This window comes from Lampetra fluviatilis, chromosome 57, assembly GCF_964198595.1.
Source record: "Lampetra fluviatilis chromosome 57, kcLamFluv1.1, whole genome shotgun sequence".
NCBI lineage: Eukaryota > Metazoa > Chordata > Hyperoartia > Petromyzontiformes > Petromyzontidae > Lampetra > Lampetra fluviatilis.
Genome location: NC_136331.1, coordinates 6,275,697 through 6,303,425, shown reverse-complemented (window position 1 = coordinate 6,303,425; position 27,729 = coordinate 6,275,697). Strand labels below are relative to the sequence as shown.

General features: G+C 56.3%; 1 protein-coding gene across 1 annotated transcript; it reads right to left on the bottom strand.

The window, feature by feature from the left end:
* Positions 1-1,562: 1,562 nt before the first annotated feature.
* LOC144950352 (uncharacterized) lies at positions 1,563-19,716 on the bottom strand. The gene is made up of 9 exons (XM_078880468.1): positions 19,707-19,716; positions 18,434-18,494; positions 12,505-12,658; positions 9,932-11,461; positions 9,318-9,422; positions 4,699-4,839; positions 3,211-3,295; positions 2,375-2,495; positions 1,563-1,881 (listed from the first exon to the last, which is right to left on the bottom strand). The coding sequence occupies exons 1-9, from the start codon at positions 19,714-19,716 to the stop codon at positions 1,563-1,565; spliced, it is 2,526 nt and encodes an 841-aa protein (XP_078736594.1).
* Positions 19,717-27,729: the final 8,013 nt, after the last annotated feature.

Here is a 27,729-nt window from a genome sequence, read left to right as displayed (position 1 = left end):
GGTACCAACCAAACCACCATTACTCGTGACCTAATACTACCGCGTGAGTTTTCGCAGTTGTGCTGTATAGCTCTGTTTAAGAATCACGTGGGGTGTTTCATGACGATGATGATGATGACAACGATGACCAATGGGACTCCAAAACGACGGCATAAACTCAGTCGTTTCATGAGGCCTACCCGTGCCAGCTTACACGGAATCACGTCGGAAAGTCCAAGATTTCTACATTAACGCATTGTCCCGTTGAGTGCACACGCAGTCGCCAATACACGTTTGGATATTAGCGTTGTAATGCCTGTGGTTATTACTATTAATATAGACATTAGTACCCTGTCGTAAGAATGATTTCCTTGCTGGGATCACGGCTGGGACCACTTCAAGCAGGGCTGGGGAAGCGAATCTGGCCTGCGACTTTTCTTCGCACGGCCACTGCGACCACACTTGGTCTACCTCGTAGGCCCAGTGTGGTCGTAGGCCTAACCCATAGGCCTCGTGTGGTCGTAGGCCTACCCCATAGGCCTCGTGTGGTCGTAGGCCTACCTCGTAGGAGACCTCGCAGCAGCGGCTCTTTGGCTCAGCCATCGAACAAAGACGGTCACCGCATCGCACGGCGCTTGCGGATGCTCTTCTACGGCCGTCTGGAACGCTCTTCCGGTGTTAGGAAGCCACTGGAGCTATGCACTTGTAAATCATCGTTTAGATTTAAAACGAATTTCTTTAAAACTGCTTTTTGTGTTTAAGCTTGTCGTCCTTTCCGCCGCACCTCTGATTAGCGTGCTTGGCTACGTGCCGAGCGAAAGAGGCTCAACGCACATACTGCCGTTTCGAAGCGTCCCACAAACGATATTTGTAACCGTCGCTGCAAGCGTCTTAGCGGCGCTCGGCGGGCACCGGAGGGGGAACATCGTGGACCTGGCAACTCTGTGTTTGTACATTGAGCGCGTTCGATCACTTTCACCACTGCGAGGGCCTCGTCATACTCAGCCGACACGTGCGACACTTTTCACGGTCATGCCGGATAGCGCCACGGTGTGCGCTCGCTAACGTGTGGGGGTTGCCCGCCAAAGGTTTTTCAAAGTAGCGTTCGGCCCTCGGTAAGGTGAAAGGTTCCCCACCCCCCCGAGTTAAAGGAAGACGCGACTCAAACAACAGCTCTACGGTCCACTCCGTTCACCTGAATGCAACAATAATAATGATAGCAATGATGATGACGACACATCATTTGTATAAAACTTCTCAAACTTGCACTTCTCACTTTCACGATTTGATGCGTATATCATGAGCGCAAGAATCAATCATAACCGGTGAACCGATTCATCGTCACGTGCGGGGTCGCCACCCTCACCACCCTGCCAGTGGCACAGCGCGGTTGGCACAGCGCGGTTGGCGCAGCGCGGTTGGCGCAGCGCGGCTGGCATGGGCCCTCAAGGAATGACACGGGGCTCACCGCCGGCTTCCTGAGCCTGTCTGGCCCATGGGCCCCGATGCAATTGCACCGCCTGCACACCCGATAGCTACGCCGCCCGCAACCCCCGCCCCTCCCGGCAGGCCGCCTCCCGACCTCACACCCTGCGCGCGCCGCCACCGCCGCCGCCGCCGAGCCCTGGGTAGGCCCGGGGGCTCGTGGGACGTCCGCGGGGCTGCAGGCCTCGTGCCGGAGACGCCGGCGGGGCGGCGTGCGTAGACGGTGCCGGCGAGGCGGCGCTGGCACCGCCGCCGCCGCGGTCACGCACGCGCACGAGGCCCGTGGGGTAGCGAGTCTCCTGGCGGCCGCCGGCCCACAGCGTGGTGACCATCCCGTCGGGGTACTCGCGGCGCTTGTACTGCGCCGTGTGCACCTCTCGCTGCCCGTTGGCGAACTCGATCACCTTCTCGCCGTTCCTGCGTCGTCGTCGTAGTCATCGTAGTCATCGTCGTCGTAGTCGTCGTCGTGTGGTCGTACACCGGGTTAGTGGCAGACCTCAGGTGTCAGGCCGGGTGTGTGTCACACTGGCTTCGTATTACACCGAGTTAGTAGCACGCTAGGAAAGTTAACACATTGATTGTAACACGTACAATTATTCGTGCCCCCCATGTGTGTGTCACACTAGGAAAGTGAACATACTGAATACAACACGCGGTGTGTGTCACACTAGGAAAGTGAACATACTGAATGCAACACGAGGTGTGTGTCACACTAGGAAAGTGAACATACTGAATACAACACGAGGTGTGTGTCACACTAGGAAAGTGAACATACTGAATGCAACACGAGGTGTGTGTCCCACTGGGTGTGTGTCACGCTGGGTGGGTGACACACCAGGAAAGTAGCACGCTGACCGCGTCACGAGCTCGCTGGGTGTCGTGCCGGGCGAGTGTCGTGCCAGGGCGGTACCTGGCGGTGCGCACGCGAGTGCCGTCGGGGTAGCGGCTCTCCTCGTGCCCGTCGCGGTGGATGAGTCGCTCCATCCCGTCCGGGAACACGATCTCCTTGCGACCGTCCACATGCTGGGTTTCTGTCAAGGCAGCGCGCGGGCACAGCGCGGCACGGGTAGTGCCGATCTCCTCAAGGGGCATAAACCCTCGCGCAAACTCCGGGCGTCCTCGAAAAAAGACGGTGGTCACCGCATCGCGGCCCTTCAGATGCACTTCTGCGGCCGTCTGGAACGCTCTTCCTTCAGATATTAGGAAGCTACTGGAGCTATGCACTTTTAAATAATCTAGATTGAAACTCATTTGTTAGAACTGCTTTTAGTGTTTAGTTTGTTGTCCTTCCCCCGCACCTCCGATTATGAGCACGGTTGGCTACGTACGGTGCGACAGAAGTTCAACAAACGTACAAAAGCAAAGATCCCCACGTATAGCCTGCACAGATCGGTCAGGGGCAAGTTCTGTTCGTGAGCATCTATTCCGGCCGGCACGGCGCACGAGGAGAGCTGTGTGGTCAGGAGCCACCCCCGGCCTTCTTTATCTCTCCAGAGCTGTAGTCAACACTGCCCCAGATGCTCATTTAAAGCTGAGTCAACCTAGGCGAGGCCTAATGCTAGGCCACAAATGTTCGGCGTGACCGGGAATCAAACTCAAGCGCGCCGGGGGGGGGTTCATAACACGGCTCACTAACCACAGCACCACCGCTCGGCAGTCCGCACACATACGCGGTAGTACAGCGTGGTAGTGCGTTGCCGTGGTGTCCCCCCCCGCTACCGTGGTGTCCACACCCTCGTTCGTTACCTGTCTGCCCGCTGGGGAAGCGCACGTGCTGAGTGCCGTCGGGGTACGTTGTGTGTGTCACCCGCGACTCCGCATAGTAGTAGACCTGGAAGGGAGCAAGACAAAGAGAGAGAGAGAGAGATTGAGCGACAGGTCATGAAAGTCACATGACATGGGCCTTATCCGGCATCTCTCAGATAACTGGACCATCACACCCTGCTCATCTACACGGGGGCAGCCGTCCAAACACCTATGTACCCAGCACCTGCCTCACTATTATTATCATCAACATCCAATAGATGCCAGTAAAGTAGTGTAACCACAGCTGCAGTGTCACTCGGCTCAAATAAACAAGAGGGCAATGATGCTCACTCGTGGTCCCAAGCCACCATCATCGTCGTCAATCAATAACCGCTGCCATAAACATTAATTATCGTCATCAACCATCATCGGTGTCCCAGTTTCCGGGCATTTCCAGGCATCGCCGGGATCGGGTGGCAGCCAAACATCGCTCCACGCCTTCATATTTTCCCATCCATGTGTGCCTCCATCATTTTCTAGTCTCCTGCCGCTCGGTCGACTGCCCTCCAAACCCCAGCGTCATTGAACATCTTGGTAGAACCGGTCTCCTCCATCTGCTTCTCGTGTCCAAATCGCTCAAGTCTCAAGCAGTGCGCCCCTTCTGCTCCTACACCCTCTCTCTCGACTTGTTGATCTCCTCTCACTCGCTCTCCTATCCCACCTTCTTTTTCCCACCATGCCTCTGACAAAGCAGCGATGAGAGGCGCAGGGACAGATGCAAGAATCAACCCGCGGTTAAACACAAAACTCCGGGACTGGTATTGGCAGCAGCGCGCAACACAAACCCCAAAAAACTCGCCACGTTACTGTAATAACACTTTCATCTTATATAGCAGCGTCATTCGTGCCAACAGCATCTCACAACGCTGTGCATTAATTATATAATAATTTCATTTTATAGAGCGTCATTCATGCAATTGCATCCCACAATGCTGCAGATCAATTATCCAGTATCCGTACGCAAATATAAAAACAAAACCCCACTACTTAGCAAACAAAACAAAAATATAATACATAAATAACGACAAAAAAATGCACATAACAAGTAAAAATCATCGTAGATAAAATACATTCAAATAAATCCGTTCGGTCTCCATACCCCAGACTACAATCCCAACATTTCGCCGGATTTTGATTATTACAGGAGAGGCGGTGGAGTGGCCAAAAAGTTACGAGCCAGATATACAAAAACCAAATCCCATAGACACGCGGTTGGCTACGTATGGCAGTAACACACACACACAGTACAATCAGCTGGCCGATTTGGACGAGCCATCGGTGGAAAATTCCACATTCCCATGGCGGGTGGCTGTCACGGAAAGCGGCCCACCCTGGCTGCCCCCTCCCGGCCGCCCCCCCTCCCGGCCGCCCCCCCTCCCGGCCGCCCCCCCTCCCGGCCGCCCCCCCTCCCGGCAACGGAGCGCTCACCACGCGCTGGTCGTCGGTGGTTTTCTTGACGTCGCCGTTGGGGAACGCCACGGTCACCGTGTGGCCGTCCGCGCTCACTTCCTTGCGGGTGCCGTTGCGGAACTGCACCATGCGCCGGCCGCTCCGCAGCACCATTTCCACCTGCCGGGGGGGTGGGTCACGCGGGGGGAAGGGGTCACGCGGGGGGGGGGGGGGGGTCACGCGGGGGGAGGGTGGGGTCACGTGGGGGGGGGGTCACGTGGTTGGACGCACGGGGGGACACACGGGGGTGTACGGGGACACAAAGACAAAGATCCCCTGTATAGCCTTAACAGACTGTAGGGGCAAGTGCTGTTAACGAGCACCTATGAAGGCCGGAACGGTACACGAGGGGGTGGGTGGCCAGCACCACGCCCGACCGCTTTTGTCTCCCCAGTGGCGATGTTTACACACCGCACCAGGTACTCATTTAAGGCTGAGTCGACCTAGGGGAGGGCCCAGGACCGGTTTAGATAATCGTCACTGGTGTTGGCCGTGAGCGGGAATCGAACCCGTGTCGCCAGGATCATAGCGCAGCGCGCTAACCACTACACTACCGCTCCACACATGGGAACACACATGGACACACAAGTTTTGATAGGGAGACGCAGAGATGCGGTGACAGAGAGCTCGCTAATACAGGCACGGCCAGTAAGCGCGTCGCGTGTCACGAGCCAGACGATTTGGTTCGTCGGAATTTTGTGCCACGATGTGATTCAAGAACCGATTTATTTTTTGGTACAATTAGTACATCTCGTGATTATCGTCTCAAACCTCCTGTCTCGTTCTTTTTTTGTATCTCCCCATCTTTATTATTTCGGTAGCATTACGGCTTAAAACAATTACGCAGAAAAATGTTCTTGTAAACGTGCACGGGTTGTAAAAGACCGGTGATCTTGACGCGCGCGGTTCGATGTGCGCGTGCGTGTGTCACATGATACAAATAACTCCCAGGGGGAAAATACAACGGTCGGCGAGTCGTTAATCCCATCACATGCCCGACAGCCACACCGAGTTTACAAACGTTTACAAACTTGCACCCAACAACGGCAACAACAAAAAAAGCACACGAACGCTCGCATGCCAGCACGCGCATTTACAAAGCGCATCCACATGCAAGGAAGTCACAACGTGCACTTTATATAAATATCTCACATGTCCAGATGCAAGCACGGCCACCACGCCAAAGCTAACACGTTTTACAAAATGCACCCCATGCAAAAATAAATGGCAGCTGTACCCAACGAGCAGGTTCACAAAGAGCAACGTGCAATGATTCATGGCAACGTGCACTTTTACAAAGTGGCCCGTTCGACCTGCGCTTCTCTACGGAGCCGAGGGCTGGACTTTGCAAGCCGAAGACGAGCGGAGGTGAGCAGAATCGTGGTTTCACCATCGGCTGTTGAGAATTCCATGGACGGGAAAAAATATAGAAACACGTGCCATTATCCTTCAGGAGCTTCATGTGGAGAGAGAGAGATTTACACTATGAGACATCTCCTTTACCAGTGGCAAATATAGTAGTAGTTTTTTACCCTTTCAACTGGTACAAAAACTAACACCTTTATACAAGGCATCATGTTTGCAATAACCACAACACAAGCAGTCAAAATGCAAACAAAAAGAAACAACTCTGATAATGATAGTGATATGCACTGTCCTTGAAGTTGATTGGTCCACACCAATGGCGTACAACCTTGTATGCCTTTTGGCGTCATCTGGTCCAACACCAATGGAGACTAGGCTCTAAGAAAAGCTGTCTCGGGTGTGGACCAATCAACTTCAAGGACAGTGCATATCACTATCATTATCAGAGTTGTTTCTTTTTGTTTGCATTTTGACTGCTTGTGTTGTGGTTATTGCAAACATGATGCCTTGTATAAAGGTGTCAGTTTTTGTACCAGTTTAAAGGGTAAAAACCTACTACTAGAGAGAGAGAGAATGTTTGAATAATGGTCAGATGCCAGTGTCTTTCAAGCACTTCACGTGGCAAGATCACTTCTAGCAAAAGTGGTCAGACGCCAGCATCGTCCAGGACCTTAGAGGTTCCGGTAAGAGTTGACGGAGCGAAGATGCGTTTAATCGCGAGCAATGCTGGCGGCCGGACACCGATTGCGATCGAAGGTGCGGCTGTTAACGGGGTGGAGGGGGCGCGGTGAGGCGACGCGAGAGAGCGGACGACTGGCGGGGAGCAAGTCCCAGCCGGAGACTGCGAGCGCCTGCAATCTGGTTCCCGGAGCATCCACGACCTTGAACCGATCAACTCTAACATTTGTAACAGGGCGTCGCGTGAAGTTGAGCCCCGCTACAAAATGATACAATGGATAGGCGAGTCCTCTTGTATGGGGTGAGGTTTGGGAGCGGGTGAGGGCCAACCTGCCCAGTCTGTTGTCCGAACTCGGGGAGTGGTCAGGGTCAGGCGAGGCGTGAGCTGACTGGTGAATGCCGTCGGGTGAAGCGGTGGTTGCGTTACGAGGGTCAGGCGAGTGTGTCACGTGACCCCGTCTGCAGGACGGGCTGCCCACTCGTACTGCATGATGTGCACGTGCAGTGTACAGCGTGTTTCACAAAGATGGACCCAATTTCAAAGATATAGCGATTTCAAATCGGGCCCATCTTTTTAAAACACCCCGTGTATATACGTTGAGGTTATCCACCCGGTTTCTTTTACACGTAATAACTCACTCCTGATACTTTTGTACAATAGTATAACGTTTCCACGCACGGCCGGGCATTACATTTAATAATTCATTAGCTTCAGTCACTGAATCCACCCACTCACAACAAACCCCGACTTTCTGGACGTTGAGCTTTGTGGGTTATCAAGTGTTTTTTTTCCGTGACATCTGCATTATTATTGTTTTACATGTTGTACATGGAGTATACACGTGAAGCACTTTTTGTTAATCCACTGCTGGAGGAGCGCCTCTCCACCACTCTGCGGGGTTATGTAACCATACTTCATCACGCGGGTCGGTGCGGGCTGGTTAATGCGGGGGAGAGAAAAGAGCTACGGTACATTTTGACTTAAAACTTTCGTGACTGCAGGAATTAATATTCTTGGTTCTTTCGGTAGAGTCACGGTGATAGAAAATAAAAAAAAATAAAAAAATTAAAATGTTATTAAAATGTAAAAATAATAAATTGAAAATAATAAAAAATTGACATTTTATTTATTTTTTTATTTATTTTCTATCTACGTGACTTTACCGAAAGAACCAAGAATATGGGCTACAGTACAGAGAAACAATGGGCTTTTCCTGCCATGCCATCTAGCGCTGACCACGTCGCCCCACAGCAACCTGTAACAACCTGCTGTGCATGGTGGTCGCCCATCCGAGCACTTATCCAGGCCCCAAAAACCACTGCTTAGCTTCTTGAGACAGATTCCGCGTGAGTTGATGTAACTGGCGAACTCGACCCCCGACTGGAACATCTGCGATAAGAGAGAGTCATAGCGCATCGGATTCCTCCCCCAGTGCAAAATAAAGATTCAGATTAGTTACAAAGTGATTCCCCTGAGCACTGGACCATCACAGCTTTTATGCTGCTTATCTGTGTGTGCAACCCAGCCCCCTCGTTGGCACAGTAGGGGGCACAGGATGGTGCGTCGGGCAGTCGTCTCAGTCAGTCAAGCCATAGCACCTGCTCGGTCTGTCCCGTGACCTCCCGCCGGCGGGTTTTCCGACACTTTGCGTGGCGGCCTTAACGTGCACATAGCCTGGCACAAGCGCCGTGGTGATGTCGCTGCCACTTAGTGGCGAATGGCGGTTGTTGTTGTTGTTGTTGCAGCCCAGCTGTTACTTGCTCTAGCCACTGCTGCTTGGGGTGTGTTCGCCACTCTGGAGTGTGCACACACCGGGCAAGACGTCTCCAAAGGGGTGGCAGTAACTCACACTTTACCCCACCGCGTGCCACCTGCCAGTCGACTCATCGCTGGCGGAGCAACGTTACGCTGCTTGTCGGAACAGAGGCAAGAGGGAGGGAGCGGTGTGGATTTAAGGGTGAAGCAACTTGCGCCGCTTGTTTCAACTGCCACGCCGGGACATTGAATGGAACCGGCGACCCCTGAGATTTCACGTGCGGTGTTGCCGACCTCTCAACAATTGCACCGCTGCAGCGTGGCGTTACTTTTCTAAGAGAATGCGCAGCTCAATTTTTTAATATTTTACATGCTCTAATAATAAATTTCCATTTAAAAAAAAATCTCTTTTCTTTGAATGTTTTCATTTAAAATAAAGAAATATCCTGCATATTATAATATGAACTGAACGTCGCAGGAATTACGTCTCCGTGCCATGTGGACGTGCAGCTGCCTGCAAGTCGGCGCTGCACGCTGTTCAATATCGGAGCTTTGGGAGTGCGATTTTAATATCCGTGTTTTTTTCCTTAAATTTGCATGGAACACCCCGCCCACCACCCCTCCTCACCCCTCCACCCCCCACCACCACAATATAACCGTTGTTAGATAGAGAACACGGTTTACCTGCTCAAGGTATTGCGAGGACTTACTCGCCGTGCGGAAGCCGGCCGACTGAACGAGCGGTACGTGCGCGATGCGTACGTACGCGCGCGCGCTCACACGCGCTTTGGCCACGCACCTTCCCGTCCGGATACAGGATCTCTTGCTGGATATCGTCGTCGGCCTCTCGGTCGTCGTGGAAACCAACTCCTCCCAAATGCGGCGATTCCAGACGGTGGGCAGGCTGCAGTCACAAAAAAAGGGGCAAAGGTCAAGGCGAAGACTTTCCACGGACGGCTGGGTCAAGTGACGTTTGCGAGCTCCAACGAAGGCTGGCACGGCGCACTTATCGACTACCCGAAGTGGGGGAGGGGGGGGGTGGGAATATTTTCGAGCTGGCAACAACGCCGCTTCTGATTGTCGGTGGGTCACGTCTGCCACTGTGGTAAACGTGAGCCCCTGTTTGTACTTGTGGTTGTTCGTCAAAAGGTGTCGGCTGAAAAATCCTTTTCGGCCTTAAGCAAGGAAGATTTCGCCCGCCTTGGAGACTTTTAGTGACAGAGACAAATAATTTGCGGTATAGCCATCAACAGGCTGTTGGGACAAGTGCTGTTAGCAAGCAGCAATGTTAGCCCGCACACTTACACACAGAGCAAGGCAACACCGTAAAGTCTTACATATTGCCGTGGCAAACACAACATACGCGCACAGCACGAACCACACTCTCACCACACCTCACGGCCCCCCACTCACGCTGGCCATCAGCTCCAGTGGCGTCCGCGCTCGCTGAGCCCCGGCGGCCACGGTCGTTCCCGTGGGAGCGGCGGGCACGGGGGTGCGGGGCCCGGTCACGCGCGGGCCCGGCGAGGGTCCACGCGCTCCGACCCCGGGGGCCGCACGGGCCTCGCCGCCGGGGTTCGGGGTCTTGGATCGGCGCGCCCGGTCCGGCGCGAACGTCACGGCGGTGGGCGACGGGACGGCCCCCGAGCGCCGCCACGCGAGCTCCGGGTCCCCGTGGGGGCCGGCCGCCGGGCGGTGCCACTCCGGCACCGGCGAGGCCCGGTCGGGGGCCGGCGCGCCGCCGGGCCGGTGCGCTCCCCCGGCGCGCGAGGGCCCCCCACCGAGGCCGTTGTGGCGGCTCGAGGCGGCCGCCTCCCCGCGAAGACGCGCGGACGGCGCCTCGGGGTTGGGCGTCTTGGAGCGGGGAACGGCGTCCGCGGCGCGCCGCCCGCCGCCGGCCGAGGGGTTCGGCGTCTTGGAGCGGTGGCCGCGGCCCGAGAAAGGGCCGGGGTCGAAGCCGGGCTCGGCATCGCGGTAGAAGAGGTCGTGGCCCGGCCGCGTCGCCCGCACCGGCGTCTTGGGCCGCGACTCGGCGCCCGGGGGAGGGTCGGCGGCGTGCGCCGGCTCCGACAGCGAACGGGGGCCGCCGGCGAAGGAGTTTCCCCGCGTCGGGGGTAGCTGCTCGCCCCGCCGGTCGACGCTCGCCGGTACGGGGCCCCGCCAGTCGGCGGCCCGGCCGCCGCCGCGCGGGGCGGCGTCGACGTCGGGGCCGTCGGCGGGGACGGGTGGCCTCGGCAGCGTGGGGGTCTTGCTGCGGGCGGTGGGCCAGCGCGGCGCCAGCGCGGCCGCTCCGTCGCTCGGCTCCTCCTTGTAGAGGAGGCGTGGGCGTGTGGCGGCAGTCGGGAGAGTCCCGTGGCGGAGCTCTGTGCCTGGACCAGCTCTCATCTTGTCCACATGCCGGGCTGTCTCTAGGCGTGGGCTCAAGGGCTGCACTCCACGGTGGAGCTCCATGCCTGGCCCTGATGTTGTCACATCTACATGGCGGGCTGCCTCTTGGTGTGGACTAAACGGCCGGGCTCCACGGTGGAGCTCCATGCCTGGCCCAGCTGTTGTTTTGTCCACATGGCGGGCTGCCTCTTGGTGCGGACTAAACGGCCGAGCTCCACGATGGAGCTCCATGGCTGGCCCAGCTGTTGTTTTGTCCACATGTCGGGCTGTCTCTTGGTGTGGACTAAACGGCCGGGCTCCACGATGGAGCTCCATGCCTGGCCCAGCTGTTGTTTTGTCCACATGTCGGGCTGCCTCTTGGTGTGGACTAAACGGCCGGGCTCCACGGTGGAGCTCCATGCCTGGCCCAGCTGTTGTTTTGTCCACATGTCGGGCTGCCTCTTGGTGTGGACTCAGTGCCCGGGCTCCACGGTGGAGCTCTGCCTTGGGACCCTCCCAGTGCCGCTCCTTTTTCTTCACGGCCTGTTGCAGCTCCCACAGCTGACGTTTTAACCTCTAAAAATGTCAACACCAGAGTCAGATTATCATCAAGAATATTATTACCACTGCCATCGTTACAATTGCCACAATCCTCATCGTTCGCATTATTGTCACCAATCATCAACTTAAAACGTAATTATTATCGTTATCGCATGATCAACGAGTGCCACAATTAACACCTAAATACATCAATCAGGTGTTAATTGTCATCGTCGGTATCACAATCATAAACACGCTCATTAACGTGATCATCATCAACGTGAACTCCATCGGTACCCACGCAGGATGCCCGTGAAATAAAAGCCAAAAGCTCATTGGAGCCCTTCCTGCCCAGTGTCACCATCTATTTACCAGAGATCGGCCACTGCACCCGGCCACCGCTGAGAAATAATACCTTCTAAAAATGAATTATAGTAACCAAACACAGACACGCTGCACCACAGGATCAACCAGGCAGATGACTCAACCTCACAACTGCCTCCATGTCCTCTTTGGTTTTTTCGGTAAAGTCACGTAGGTAAAAAATAAAATAAATTAAATCACGACGTTTCGGAGGCAACACAAGCCTCCGTCCTCAGGTGGCACCGTCACAGCAACGTCGTGATTTAATTAATTTGTTTTCTTTTTTAACCCACGTGACTTTACCGAAAAAAACAAAGAGTATGGACCCTTGCAGTCACGAAAACTTCAAATCTAGCTTAGAGACACTTATGCACTGTGCCATTTGAAGCTGCGGCGTGTACAACATTGACTGGCACGCATCGTGACGGGCACCGCAAGATGTGACCATATCCGTCCAAGTACTTGCTGAGCTGCTTTGGCTTCCGGTTACTGAACGAATGCATCGCAAGGTCGTGCTCATTGCGCACAAAGTGCAGCCACGAAAACTTCAAATCTAGAATGCCTCCATGTCCTTGGCAGCAGCATCAGTTGGCTTGCACAGCTGTGGGGCCCATTGTGTTGATCCACGGTGACTTCAGCGTACGGCCTACATCCCTGGGCCCACGCTCCGCTTCACTGCGTACGGCTTATGTCCCCGGGCCCACGCTCCGCTTCACCTGAATCTCCTCCCACTCGGCCGAGCGCTGCTCCTCCTGGCTCGCGGGGCCACCGGGGGCTCCTGGCCCCCCGTGACTGCTCCCCGCACCCTCCAGGGCGGAGGCCGGAAGCTTGAGGTCCCTCCTGTCCACAAGTCCGTAGGCTCCCTCCTGCCTTCTCGCGGCACACCGGACACATGGCACGTGGGTCATGGGACACGACACGAGGAGTAAAGATCATGCTGCATGGAACACGCGTCACGGGACATGGGACGTGTCGTGGCGACGTGGACGCACAAAACACGAAATGCGGGACACTGGACATGGTATACAGGGCACGGAACGTGGGACGTACGATGCAGTGAAACGACGGCTATGGGACACGAGACATTAAAGACTGGTGGATGGAACAGGTGCTTGGGACGTGACACGTGGCCAGGGCACACGGAACACAGGGACGTGAACTCGTGACCCGAGGACTGAGAGGGCCCGCTCTCCAACCACCGTCGCCACCATAATCGCCGCGTCACTTTCACGCCACCTCGCCTTGTACTCCCACAGCCCTTGTTCCATCCACTGCTGGATGAGAGGGCTCCCCCCACCCTGTGCGGTGGCGAGATGTTAACTACCTCGCCTGGTGTACAGGAGGTCGTGGGTTCAATCCCGACCTTGACGCCTGCTGCTGCATATTTGGAGTTTGCGTGTCTCTCTCTCTCTCCGTGGTCACGTGGATTTTTCTCCGTGTACTCCGGTTTTCCATTCACATTTAGAATCAACGTCACCACACGTTTAGAGCTATTTGGCTACCATAAGCCACTTCGGTGAGGCATAATTTCTGGCCAGTTTCTCTTCCAAAAAGAGCTACATAGCTCAGTGGGCCTTATCGTGTAAAATAAAAAATAGTTTAAATAAAAAAAAACATGCTTCAAATCGCTTTAAACTACTGTCATTGTAGTGCGTATTTAATGTGGCGCTGCACTCTGATGTTGTAGAAAACATGTATTAAAAGTCTATTTAATTAAGTAGAACGTGTTGTCTATATTTATTTAAAGTTGCGCATTTTGATGTCACACATCGTCACAAATGTCTGACCCCCCCCCACACCACCTAGGTGCGTGACGTCATTTATGGACGGCCCCCAAGTGCTGAAACCTGTAATAGGGCGAGTCAAAGCAGCGACAACTCCACGTTCACGCGGCTGCACCTGGAGGCCCTGATTCACATAGCGTCGCCATGGCGACCGTTGCTGGCGATGGGAGGAGCGGTGGGACCTCGTTTCTTTCTGCAACAACTCCACGACAAAAACAAACCTGTGGGATTTCACCGCACGGCCTCGACCGATTCGCTCTCGAGCAGATACGGGGGTGGCGGGGCCTTTGGGTTTCGTGTTTTGTACTCCGGCACAAAGGTTCCAGTTTGCCTTCAATCACGCGAACCGCCTCCCTCCCCCCCACCGGCTATCCCCCCCCCCCCCCCGGTCTCTGCCCCCCCCCCGCCTCCCCCGCCCCTCCCCCCCCGTCTCTGCCCCCCTCCCCCCGCCCCTCCCCCCAGCCCCTCCCCTCCTTGCTCTCCTGCGAGCAGCCGTCACGCCAAGACCGCGTCGGACGCATCGCGATGCCGACCCCATCACCCCCACCACCACCACCTCCGCAACCACCACCACCATCACCCCCACCACCACCACTACCACCCCCACCACCACCACCACCACTACCACCCCCACCACCACCACCCCCACCACCACCACATCCACCACCACTACCACCACCACCACTACCACCTCCTCCACCATCACCCCCACCACCACCACTACCACCCCCACCACCACCACCCCCACCACCACCACATCCACCACCTCCACCACCACCTCCACCACCCCCACCACCCCCCACCACTACCACCACCACCCCACCACTACCACCACCACCCCCCCACCACCACCTCCACCCCCACCACCCACACCACCACCCCCTCCACCACCTCCACCACCACCACCTCCACCCCTACCACCACCACCACCCCCACCACCACTACCACTACCACCACCACCCCCACCACCGACACCACCACCCCCCACCACCCCCTCCACCACCACCCCTACCACCCGCCCCCCCACCACCCCCTCCACCACCACCCCTACCACCCGCCCCCCCACCACCACCTCCACCACCCCCACCACCACTACCACCACCACCACCCACACCACCCCCACCACCCCCTCCACCACCACCACCCCTACCACCCGCCCCCCCACCACCACCTCCACCCCCACCACCACCCCCACCACAACCACCACCACCTCCACCCCCACCCCCTCCCCCACAAACCCCCACCCCCACCACCGCCACCCCCCCACCACCACCACCACCGCGAGCGGGACACTTGTGCCGGCCAAGCGAGTCAGCCCCCCGCGGTGCCGCCGGTGCCATCAGCTCCGGCCTCCGTACCGGAGTTTAGAGCGTCGCGACGCGTCCCGAAGACGACAAGAAGTTTCTGCCGGCCACGCTGGCGACTCCGCCGTCCTTCCCCTCTCACACGCACTCTCTCCTCTCCCTCTCTCTCAGCTCTCCTCTCCCCTCCTCTCTCTCTCTCAACTCTCCTCTCCCCGCTCTCGCACGCACTCTCTCCCCTGCGCCCCCACCACCACCGCCACCACGGGGCCCTTAACGCCACCTGGCCCCTACCCCGGCCAAACAAGAGTGGGCGGCTGCCTAGAAACACCGATGCTGGCTTTGGTGAGCTCAGATTAGAGAGAACAAACACAACAGAGGCGGCTGAAAAGAGCGCCCGCCAGAGCCGCGCAAGTCTGGGCTTGCGGGGTCGGTACTGAGACGCAAAAAGCCACGAGAGTTGCGTTCTTGGGATTGGGGGTGGGCAGAGTGAGGGGGCATGGTGAGGGGGCCAGAGGTTAGAATGGGAGCGGCATGCGCCGGCCACGAAAAATTGTGGGGAAAATACAAATGTAATTTATATAAATTTGAAATTCACTGCCTAAAATATAAAAAATTCACTTACACATAGGATTGACTTTTTAATTATTTTTAACATTAATGTCTAATAGTGTATTGTATTACATTGCTCTGTTTTTTCTTTTTTACCTTTTCTTGTTTCATTGTATGTAATGTCAGAGATTAGGGATTAATAAAGGTCAACTATAACCGCAATCACATCACATAAACAGAAATCTATTTTATAGCAATATATTGGGGGGGGGGGGACATTTTAATTACGGCCTTGGGGTCGAGGAATGCATCTTCGGGATTTGAGCCAAGCGGTGTGAGAACAACGGAATTGAGACACCCACACAGAGACTAAGATCCCCCGAGTAGCCTACAACAGGTTGTTTCGGGGGGGCAGCACCACGCCCGGCCGCCTTTGTCTCCCCGGTGACGATGTTGAGTTGCGCACCGCCGCAGATACTCAATTAAGGTTGAGTTGACGTAAGTGGGGCCCACATCCAGTTCAGATAATCGTCACTGGCGTTCAGCGTGTGCGGGAATCGAACCCGGGTGGCCGGGTTCGTAACGCAGCGTGCTGACCGCTACACTACCGCTCTAAAGAACAAAAAAATAAACCCGTAAAAACAAAGTTTTTCACTATAAATCCTTTATATGCGTGTTCAATGGGCCACAACCCAGCCCACATTGGTCTTTGAAACGGGCGGCTAGAGTCCTCTCGTCCTCTGGCTTGAGATGGCTGCCACCTATGGGTCAGATGATTGCCTGCCACCATTAAGCAATTGGTCATTAAATATAATTTATGTTTTCCTAAAAAGTGTAAAATTTTGGAAATTTCACGAAAATAAATTGTCACGCACAACGAGTCTGTGTGCAAAATGTCAGCTCGATTGGATCACGGGAAATGGGTTAAAAAAACGACCGAAAGATTTGCACGGTCGTAAGCGCGCAAGCAAGTGAACTTAATATAAAGGATTTAAAAACGACCCCAGTATAGCCTCAGCAGACTGTTGGGGCACGGTACACGAGGGGGTGGGTGGCCAACAGCACCCCCGGCCGCCTTTGTCTCCCTAGCGGCGAAGTTTACACACCACACCAGGTACTCATTTAAGGTTGAGTCGATCTAGGGAATGCCCAGGACCGGTTCAGATAATCGTCACTGGTGTTGGCCGTGAACTGGAATCGAACTTGGGGGACCGAGTTCGTAGCGCAGCGCGCTAACCACGACACTACCGCTCCACCACGCAGTCACACACACACACAGTCAGACAACAACAAGAACAGCCACTATTCATCACCGAGTGGCGGTGACATCACCATAGCGCTTACGCCAGGCTAGGTGCAGTGTGAGGCTATCGTGTGACGGTACGGAATGCTCGTACGCAGACACAGAGTCACCACTCCTTTTGCGTGCGAGTCACACGATCATTTGCTCGTAACCCGGCCTCCCACACGCCGGACTGCTGGCGATCTTTTGTAAGAGACAGAGAGCCTCATTGAAATTTCAGATTTGTTTTGCGTGCCATATCGGACGTGGAAGGCAGGACCTTGAGACCGCGATGACGACAACGACGATGACGACGACGACGAATAGACGCACGTAGAGTGAGTGTCACGGGCCTCCCCTAGGTCGACTCAGCCTCAAATGAGTACCTGGTGCGGTGTGTAAACATTGCCACTAGAGAGACAAAGGCGGTCGGGCGTGGTGCTGGCCACCCACCCCCTCGTGTACCGTTCCGGCCTTCATAGGTGCTCGCTAACAGCACTTGCCCCTACAGTCTGTTAAGGCTATATGGGGGATCTTTGTCTTTTGTCCCGTTGCACGAGAGAACGAACGGCTCGATCCAATCTCGCAGATCGCAGTGTCGTACACACACGTCTCCCTCGCTCGACGCCAGTTCGGTCTGTGCGATTTTGGCTGAACGATATCTACCCAAAAGATTCGCTTCATGCGGTTTTAATTCACACAAACGCGGCTATAAACTAAACATTTGTTGTTGTTGATTAAACTATTTTTTTTTATTTTAACAGGTAAGGCCCACTGAGCTATATGGCTCTTTATCAGAAGCGACCTGGCCACAAATGATGATAGCTCAACGAAGTGGCTTATCATCATGTGGACATTTATAGCAGCCTAATACTCTGAACTCTGAACGCATTTTGATTCTAAAGCAACGTGTGTGGAGGAAAAAACGGGAGCACCTGCAGAAAAAGCCACGCGATCACAGGGAGAGAGACAAGCAAATTCTAAATAAACATGTCACAGTCGGGATCGAACCGACGACCTCCTGCATACCAGGCGAGGGAGTTAACATCTCCGAGCCACCGTGGTTATGCGGTCAGACGTGGGACAACATCGTGTACTGCACACGCTACTCGGCAAAGCAGCTGTCTCCTCGTGCGGTGCATTGTGGGTTGGGTGACAATATGTGAGTGAGTAGGTGAGAGAGTAGGTGAGTGAGTATGTGAGTGAGTGAGTTAGTGAGTATGTGACTGAGTAGGTGAGTAAGTGGGTGAGTGAGTGAGTGAGTAGGTGAGTGATTCGATGAGTGAGTAGGTGTGTAGGTTGATTATGTGAGTGAGTGAGTAGGTGAGTAAGTGCGTGAGTGAGTGAGTAGGTGAGTGATTCGATTAGTGAGTAGGTGTGTAGGGTGAGTGAGTGAATAGGTGAGTGAGTAGGTGAGTGATTCGATAAGTGAGTAGATGTGTAGGTTGAGTGAGTGAATAGGTGAGTGAGTAGGTGAGTAAGTGGGTGAGTGAGTGAGTAGGTGAGTGATTCGATTAATGAGTAGCTGTGTAGGTTGAGTGAGTGAATAGGTGAGTGAGTAGGTGAGTAAGTGGGTGGGTGAGTGAGTAGGTGAGTGATTCCATGAGTGAGTAGGTGTGTAGATTGAGTGTGTGAATAGGTGAGTGTGTGAATAGGTGAGTGAGTAGGTGAGTAAGTAGTGGTGAGTAAATAAGTGAGTGTGCCGGCGAGCGGCTGAGCACGTTACCCGACCCTCGACTTGACACTTTCTCCGCTGGAATGAGGCTTCGAGTTCCCTGCACTTGCATCTGCACCCGCGAGAACACAGAGACACACACGCACGTTAAACAATGACACAGATTCCCCGTGTAGCCTCAACAGGCAGCTGGGCCAAGCGCTCTTAGCGAGTGGCACCTATGAAAGCCGAAACGGCACACGAACGGGTGGGTGGTCAGCACCACGCGCCTTTTTCACCCGAGTGGCACGTTCACCACGCGTACGTACACCAGAGGTCGCAACCGGGTACCCGATACCCGTACCCTACCCGATACCCGGCTACCCGTACCCGGCCGGGTACGGGTAGCCGTTTGCGACCCTGGTGCGGCCGGGTACGGGTAGGCCATGAGTCACTGGTGAGTAACTGTTTGTCACTCATTTCCCAACGTCTTGTCTCTTTTGATTTAAAGCTTTCGTGACTGCAGGGATTCATCTTCTTGGTTCTTTCGGTAAAGTCACGTAGAAGAGAAGTAATAAAATAATAAAAATAAAACAATTCAAGTTTCTAGAATCAACCCACCCGCGCCTGCAACATGGCTTCATCCCAGAGGTCGCAATCAGGTACCCGATATCCGTACCCTACCCGTACCCGGCCGGGTACGGGTACGGGTACCCGTTTGCGACCCTGGTGCGGCCGGGTACGGGTATGAGTAAGGAATCAAAACCCGTTTGCGACCTCTGACGTACACGTACGAGCGCACACACCAAGGCGCCACGGCACTTGTGCCAGACTCGGTGCACTTCACAACGACAAAGACTAAGGTCCCCCGTATAACCTCTACAGGCAGTTGGGGCAAGTGCTGTTACCTGGCACGGGGCACGAAGGTGGTGGCCAGCACTACGCCCGTCTGCCCTTTGTCTCCCCGCTGCCGATGTTTACACAGCGCACCAGATATTAATGATGGCTAAGTCAACCTAGGCGAGGCCCAGGACTGGTTCCGACTGATGTTATCCGTGGCCAGGGTTTTCACTCGGCTCGTAGTGTAGTGCGCCGACCGCTACGCCACCACTCCCCCCCCCCCCACCGAACACACAATTACATGGTTCTCACTCGGGCACAATCTCAATGACACACACACACACACGTACAATGGGGAGGGAAAGTGAATGAAATGAGTGAGAGAGTCGGCGAGTGAATGAGTGAGTGAGCTGGGTGAATGGGTGGGCGAGGGTGCGTGTGGGTGAGTGAGCGAGCGAGCCTAGTGAGTGACTGATAGTTCTAGATTTGAAGCTTTCGTGAGTGCAAGGATTCATATTCTTAGGTTTTTTTCGGTAAAGTCACGTAGATAAAAAATTAAAATTAATAAAAGTAAAATAAAAAATAAAATAAAAATCACGACGTTTCGGAGGCAACACAAGCTTCCCGTCTTCAGGTGAATTTAATTTTTTTATCTACGTGACTTTACCGAAAAAACCTAAGAATATGACTGATAGTTGTTTTAAGAGTGTGCCCATGTTGCTGGAAGGATATATAAAACGCACGAGTCAGTAGTGGGCAGGTCAGTCAATGTATGTTGCGAGTTAATGAGTGAGTGAGTGATTGAGTCCGTGAGTGCATGAGTGGGTGAGCGAGTGTTGGGTGAGCGAGTGAACTCGTAAGAGGTTGAGTGAATGTGTGTGTTAGTTCTTGAGTGAGCATGCGAGTTAGTATATGGGTAGGCGAAGCAGTGAGTGGGTGAGTATGGATAAATGATTGAATGAATAAACGAGTTAATGAGTGAGTGAGCGAGTGAGTAAAAGAGTAGGTGAGAGTGAGGATAAGTGAGTGAGTTGGCAAGTTAGCGTATGGATGGATGGATGAATGAGTGGTTGATTAATTGAGTGAGTGCATATGAGTGTATAATCAGTTAACGTGCGAGTGAGAAAATAAATGGATGAGCGAATGAGTGAGTTATTCAGTGCGTGACTGATTAAGTGTATTTGTGGTTGAATGGGTCAGTGAGTAAATTAGTGAATGTGTACATGGGTGGGTTAGTGACTAAGTGGTGGGTGAGTGAGTGAACTTGTCAGAGGTGGAGTGAATGTGCGAGTTAGTTCTTGAGTGATCATGCGAGAATATGTGTAAGTGAAGAGGTGAGTGGGTGAGTGTATAGATAAAGTATTGAATGAGTGAGCGGTTTCGTGTTTTCATGAGCATGTTAGTATGTGGATCGGACGTGAAAAGGCGAGTGTGTGAGTTGGTGAGTTGATAAGTGAGTGAGTATATGGATGGATGTATTCATGAATGCGCGAGCGAGCGGGTGAGTGAGTGAGTACGTGAGTGAATGAATGAGTAAATGAGTGGGAGAGAGGATGAGTGAGTGAGTTGGCAAAGGAGTGTGTGGATGGATGAATAAGTGGTTGATTGAGTGCAACGAGTGTATAATAAGTCAACGTGTGAGTTAGTATTTGAATGGATGAATGAATGAGCGAATGAGCAAATGAGCGAGTGAGTGAGAAAGCGATTCGGTGTATGGACAGATGAGTGAGCGGGTGAGCGAGCGGGTGAGCGAGCGGGCGAGCGAGCGAGCGGATGAGCGAGCGGGTGAGCTCACGGGGCGAGCTCAAGGGGCTGTAACTACACTCTAACGCGACAACCCGTCAAGCGACACGTGCACTGACCGTCGCCCCCCGACGTCCGATCTGCGACCGCTGGGTTTGTCGTAGTAGCAGGGCGGCCGATCCTGGGATCCCCGTGGGGGGGGCCACGCGGATCCCCACCCTCTGCCGGGGGACCCCTCCCGGCGTCCCCCGCTCGCCGGAGTCCACCGGTACCCCCCGCCGGCTCCGTGCCGTCCCGCGCGGGAGCCAGCGACGGTCGCGCGCTCTCCACTTCGCCGCCGCCGCTATCCTGCTTCCCGGGCGTCGGCCACCGTTGCCTCGCCCTGCCGGGTCTCGCCGTCGGCCGCTTGGCCCGGCGCCGCTCAGCGGGAGGGGCGGCCGCCCCGGCGTCGGCCTCGCTGGGGGCGTCGCTGGCGTAGTCCTGGTCGCCGTCGTCCTCCTCGTCGCGGCTCCTGCCGGCGCCCCACGCCCTCGCGAGCGTCGGCGGCCGGGTCGCCCGAGACTGCGCCCACCCCGGGACCGGCCGCACCTCCCGGGGTGCGGCGGCGACGGCGTCGTCGCACCCCGGCTTCGCGGTCGTTGTGGCACCGGCGTTGTGGCGGGCGCTGACGTCCCCCGGCACGACGGGCACGTGCACGATCCTGTCGTCGAGACGCTTGTACGCGACGGACGCTCCCACGCGGTACGTCTTTTGGCTGCAGTCGCTGTGCTCATGCTCCTCCTTCCCCTCCTTCTCCTCCTCCTCCTCCACCTCATCATCGTCGTCAACGTCATCATCATCGTCGGTGCCTTCGTCACCGCCACCTTGCCGTACGGATTCCGCCGCCGCGACTTCCGGCCTCGCGCCGGCAGCCGGCTCGCCGGCGCCATTCCCGCCGCCGGAGGAGCCGCCTTGGTCTAAGTTCCCGTTGACGTCTCTGCGCGCCGCTCGCTTGGACGCGTCGTCGGGACCGCGGTCGTCGCTCGTGGGCGGAGCGCCGTCCTCCAGCATCGACTCGAAGCGGCTCACCAGCCGCGGCACGCTGCCGTCCCCGCCGACGCCGCCGCCGGGGGACGGCGCCGGAAATCGCTCCAACGCCGTCGACCGGGAGGCCCCGGCTCTTTCGGCGCTCGCGTCCACCGTGGCCGGGCCGGCGGACGCCGCCGCCGCCCCGCCGGCATTAACGCCGGCGCCGCTCGGCAACCGCGGGATGGCCCCGGCGCCGCCGGAACGCTGGCTCAGCAGCCGGAGCTTCTGCTCCACGCGGCTCACGCCCTGCACCTCCGGCAGGGCTCGGCGGCCCTGCGTCCTCGCCGCCGGCGCCGGCCCCGCTCCGGCCGGCGACAGCCGCGGGGCCCGCGGGCACCGTCTGGAGGGACCGGGCCCCGGCGCCGGGGAGGAGAAGGCGGCGGTGGCGGCGGTGCCGTGGCGGGCGCGGGCGAATCGCTGGGTGCCCTCGCCTTTCTTCAGAAACGATTTGGTGGTGTGGACCGGCGCCTCGACTGAGTTGGCCTGTGGTGACGGGAGGGGTGGGGGGGGAGGGGGTGCCAGGGCCCGAGGGCAGGAGGGGATGGAGGGACGAGGGAGGATGGAAGGGGATGCGGGGATGAGATTGGAGAAGATTGGGGGGGGGTGGGGGGAGAGATTCCAGAAAGGAGAGGGGATGAGGAGAGGGGACGGGGGAGAGGAGAGGGGATGGCAGCAGCGTTGTGCGAGGGTCACGACTCGGCGCTGTCACATGCGCACAACTGCGTGGCCATGTGACCACTCCGCTCCCTCTGGCATACATACACACACACACACCCAAAGACAAAGATCCCCCTTATTGCCTGAACAGACTGTAGGGGCAAGTGCTGTTAGCGAGCACCTATGACGGCCGGAACGGTACACGAGGGGGTGGGTGGCCAGCACCACGCCCGACCGCCTTTGTCTCCCCAGTGGCGATGTTTATACACCGCACCAGGTACTCATTTGAGGCTGAGTCGAGCTACGGGAGGCCAAGGACCGTTTCAAATAATCGTCATTGGTGTTCGCCGTGAGCGGGAATCCAACTCGGGTCGCCGGGTTCATCGCGCAGCGTGTTAACTGCTACAACACCGCTCCCCACACACACACGCACAACAAAGGCAAAGATAAAGATCCCCCGTATAGCCTTAACAGACTGTAGGGACAAGTGCTGTTAGCGAGCACCTATGAAGGCCGGCACGGCACACGAGGGGGTGGGTGGCCAGCACCACGCCCGGCCGCCTTTGTCTCCCTAGTGGCGATGTTTACACATCGCCACTAGGTACTCATTTGAGGCTGAGTCGACCTAGGGGAGGCCCAGGACCGGTTCAGATAATTTTCACTGATGGTGTTGGCCGTGAGCGAGAATCTAACCCGGGTTGCCAGGTTCATAACGCAGCGCGCTAACCGCTACACTACCGCTCCCCACACACACACGCACGGACACACACACACAGACACACGCACACACACATGGACACACACACACACGGGTGACACACACGCTCGCTGACTGTGTGCGTGTGCACGAATACATGGGAAGTGGCAGTGGAGTGATTAGCGCGCTGCGCTACGAACCTGGAAACGCGAGTTCGATTCCCGCTCGCAGCCAACACGGGCGACGAATACTGGTGCTGGGCCTGCCCTAGGTTGACTCAGCCATAAATGCGTAAACAGCAGCATTGGGGAGACAAGGGTGGCTGGATGCGTTTCTGGCCACCCCACCCCCTCGTGTGGCTTTGTGGCCTTCATATGTTCTGGCAAACAGCACTTGCCACGGCAGTCTGTTAAGGGTGTACGGGGGATCTTTGTGTGTGGTTGTGCGATGCGTGCGCGTGTACGATGTGTGCGTGCGCGCGTGTGTGTGTCCATGTGCGATGCGCGTGCGTGTACGATGCGTGTGTGTGTGTGTACGATGCGTGTGTGTGTGTACGATGCGTGTGTCTGTGCGTGTGTGTGTGCGTGTGCATGTGCGTGTGTGTGTGTGCGTCTGTGCGTCTGTGTGTGTGCGCGTGTGTGTGTGCGTGCCTTGTGAGCTGCTCCGCGCGCCTCCTGCAACTTGAGCTGCTCCTCCACGAACTCCTCAAACGTCGTTCTCCTCCCCACCACCCCCGGACGGATCGGCCTGAGCACAACACCAGCAGGAGCAGCTTCACCGCAGCATTCACCACCCCCGCCGCTACCGTCACCACATTCACCACAACATTCACCACTGCTACTGTCACTACCGCTACCGTCACCACCACCACGACATTCACCACTCCGATCACTACCGTCACCACCACCACCACATTCACCACCCCCACCGCTACCACCACCACACTCACCACCCCCACCGCGACCGTCACCACCACCACCACATTTACCACACTCACCACCCCCACCGCTACCACCACCACCACCACCACATTCACCACCCCCCACCTCTACTATCACCACCACAACTTCCACAACCACCACCACCACATTCACCACCAGCACCACCGTCACCGCCACTATCAGCACCGCCACCGTCACCGCCAGCGAAGCGCCGCCACTTCACCCCCCCCCCCCCGCGAGCTCTCGCGAGCCCCCCTAGAGGGGGCGCTTGCTCCTCGTCATCGTGGATGAGGAGGAAGTACCCACAATGGACCCCACCGTATGCGACCTGCCGATCGACTGCGGCGTCAGCGCGTACACCGCCGCTGGGGCGGACAAAGGCCACGGGGGGAGGAGCGGGAGGAGAGGGGGATTAACAAAAAAAAAACTTGCCAACGTTACAAATGCCGTGGCCGGGAGATCAAACCGGCTGACCATTATACCGGCCAGTAAGCGGACAGGATTGAAGTACAACGGACCTGTCCTCCGCGTAGGGAGGAGGCTTCTGTGCGGCCGAGCGTTGCTCCGGCGCCTCCCCGTGCCGTCCCCTCTGCCAGGGCCGCCCCTGGGCCACGCCGCTCGCACGCGCGTCGTCCTCCGGGATGCTCTCGTCTGAAACCCGCGTTGCGTGACATGCGCACGCACGCGCACATGCACACATACACACACATATACACGCACACACGCACACATACACACACATACACACATACACATACACACACGCACAACGCACACACACATGCACACGCACACATACACACATACACAACGCACACACACATGCACACGCACACATACACACACACGCACACACACGCACACAACGCACACACACTCATACACACGCACACACATACACACACACACAACGCACACACACGCACACAACGCACACATACACACACACACGCACACACATACACACACACGCACACACACACGCACACACATACACACACACGCACACACACACACGCACACACACACGCACATGTAGACGCATACACGCACACACGCACACACGCGCACACGCACACACACAGCGGCAAAGATTTCCGTTTAGCAAAGCGCTGTGAGCGAGTTCCTATAAATGCCGGTATGGCACATGAAATGATGGGTGGCCATCACCACACGCACACAAGGACAAAGACCCCCCATATAGCCTTAACAGATTGTAGGGGCAAGTGCTGTTAGCGAGCACCTATGAAAGCCGACATGGCACACGAGGGGTTGGGTGGCCAGCACCACGCCCGGTCGCCTTTGTCTCCCGACTGGTGATGATTACACACCGCACCAGGTACTCATTTAAGGCTGAGTGAACCTAAGGGAGGCCCGGGACCGGTTCAGATAATCGTCACTGGCGTTGGTGGCCGTGAGCGTGCACCTCGAGAGGCCACCACGTGAAGCGTCGAAGGCTCGCTGCTGGCAGGAGGAGTGTCACGGGGACAGACCCAGGTGCCACCGGTTGACTGGCAGGCGGATGCTCCGCCCGTGTCCCCTACGACACGGACGGCGGGAGGGCGTGCGCGCCCCGCTCACCGAGCGTCGTGTCGGCGTCTTCGGCGTGGGCACGGGCGGCGCCGTGGGTCGCCGGGCGCCACTCGTTCCGGTCGCTGGACGACGCCGAGCCCACCGAGGGCGCTCCCCTCTCGCCGTCGCCTACGGAGACAAAGCCGAAGATTCTCCCGTGAGGCCTCGACAAGACCGTTGGGGCCACACACACGGAGGAGGAGGGAGGAGGAGGGAGGGAGGAGGAGGGAGGAGGAGGGGGGAGGGAAGAGGAGGGAGGAGGAGGGGGGATGGAGGAGGAGGGAGGATTGGTGTGACAGGGGGAGACATTTAGACACTGGCGGAGAGACGTGGGGACACGCAGCAGGACATGGGGACATGGAGACACGTAGGAGGGGACACGCAGAGAGGAGAGGGGAGACAGCGAGAGGGATAGGGACAAAGGGGAAACATGGGGACACAGAGGGACATGGAGACACGGAAACAGGGGATGGGCAAGAGTGATGGGGAAAGTGAGCGTGAGGTGAGGGTCATGCAGAGGTCAAGCTGGGGTCGTGGTGAGGCACGTGGCGATCGCGTTGAGAGACGCAGCGATGAGCGTGAAAAACGAGGGTTGCGGTGAGCGACGTGATTAGGCCGAGGGCGAAGGACGGGGATGGGATGTGGCGAGGGGTGATGATGATGCGGGTTTGGTGATGGGTGACGAGGAACGCGGCGGGGTTGTGGTGAGGATTGTGGCGATGGATGCGGTATACTCGTGGTGAGGGCTGTGATGAGGGTTGTGGTGAGGGTTGTGGTGAGGGTCGTGGCCAGGGTTGTGGTGAGGGTTGTGGTGAGAGTTGTGGTGAGGTATGTGGGGAGGGTCGTAGCCAGGGTAGTGGCCAGGGTTGTGATGAGGGTTGTGGTGAGGGTTGTGGTGAGGGTTGTGGTGAGGTACGTGGTGAAGGTTGTGGTGAGGGCTGTGATGAGGGTTGTGGTGAGGGTTGTGGTGAGGGTTGTGGTGAGGTATGTGGGGAGGGTCGTAGCCAGGGTAGTGGCCAGGGTTGTGATGAGGGTTGTGGTGAGGGTTGTGGTGAGGGTTGTGGTGAGGGTTGTGGTGAGGGTTGTGGTGAGGGTTGTGGTGAGGGTTGTGGTGAGGGTTGTGGTAAGGGTTGTGGTGAGGGTCGTGGCCAGGGTTGTGGCTAGGGTTGTGGTGAGGGTTGTGGTGAGGGTTGTGGTGAGAGTCGTGGCCAGGGTTGTGGTGAGGGTTGTGGTGAGGGTTGTGGTGAGGGTTGTGGTGAGGGTTGTGGTGAGGGTTGTGGTGAGGTACGTGGTGAAGGTTGTGGTGAGGGTTGTGGTGAGGGTTGTGGTGAGGGTTGTGGCGAGGTTACCGTCAGCCTGGGAGGACAGGTACTTGAGGGCCCACCAGGACAACTCTGTGAGACACGCGGATGGCAACGTCGTGACATCGCCAGCAGTGGAATTGACTAAACGGGCTGCACAATAAAAGTTCCAGACACTGGACAACGATAACCGGAATTGACCGGACGTACCAGAGATGGCAATGGCGCTGTTTATAGGATCTGGTATCCGGTATTGAGATCTGGTTTCAGGATCCGCTTTGCCAAATCCGTGATTTTCGTCACGGGATCCGAGCAACTTTTTGGTTTTCCTCTCGCGAATTTCTGGAGCGAGGGCATCATGCAGATTCAAGGGACCCTGCATCGGTTCACTCCGTGTAACACTCCAATTAGCATGGTTGGCTACGGATGGTGCGAAAGAAGTTCAACGTAGAATACGTAACATGTCTGATGATGCAAACAAAGGGTAAACAAACAATTATCATATTTTGCTACTGGCAAAGGAGGTTCCGATGGTGTAAATGCTTACCG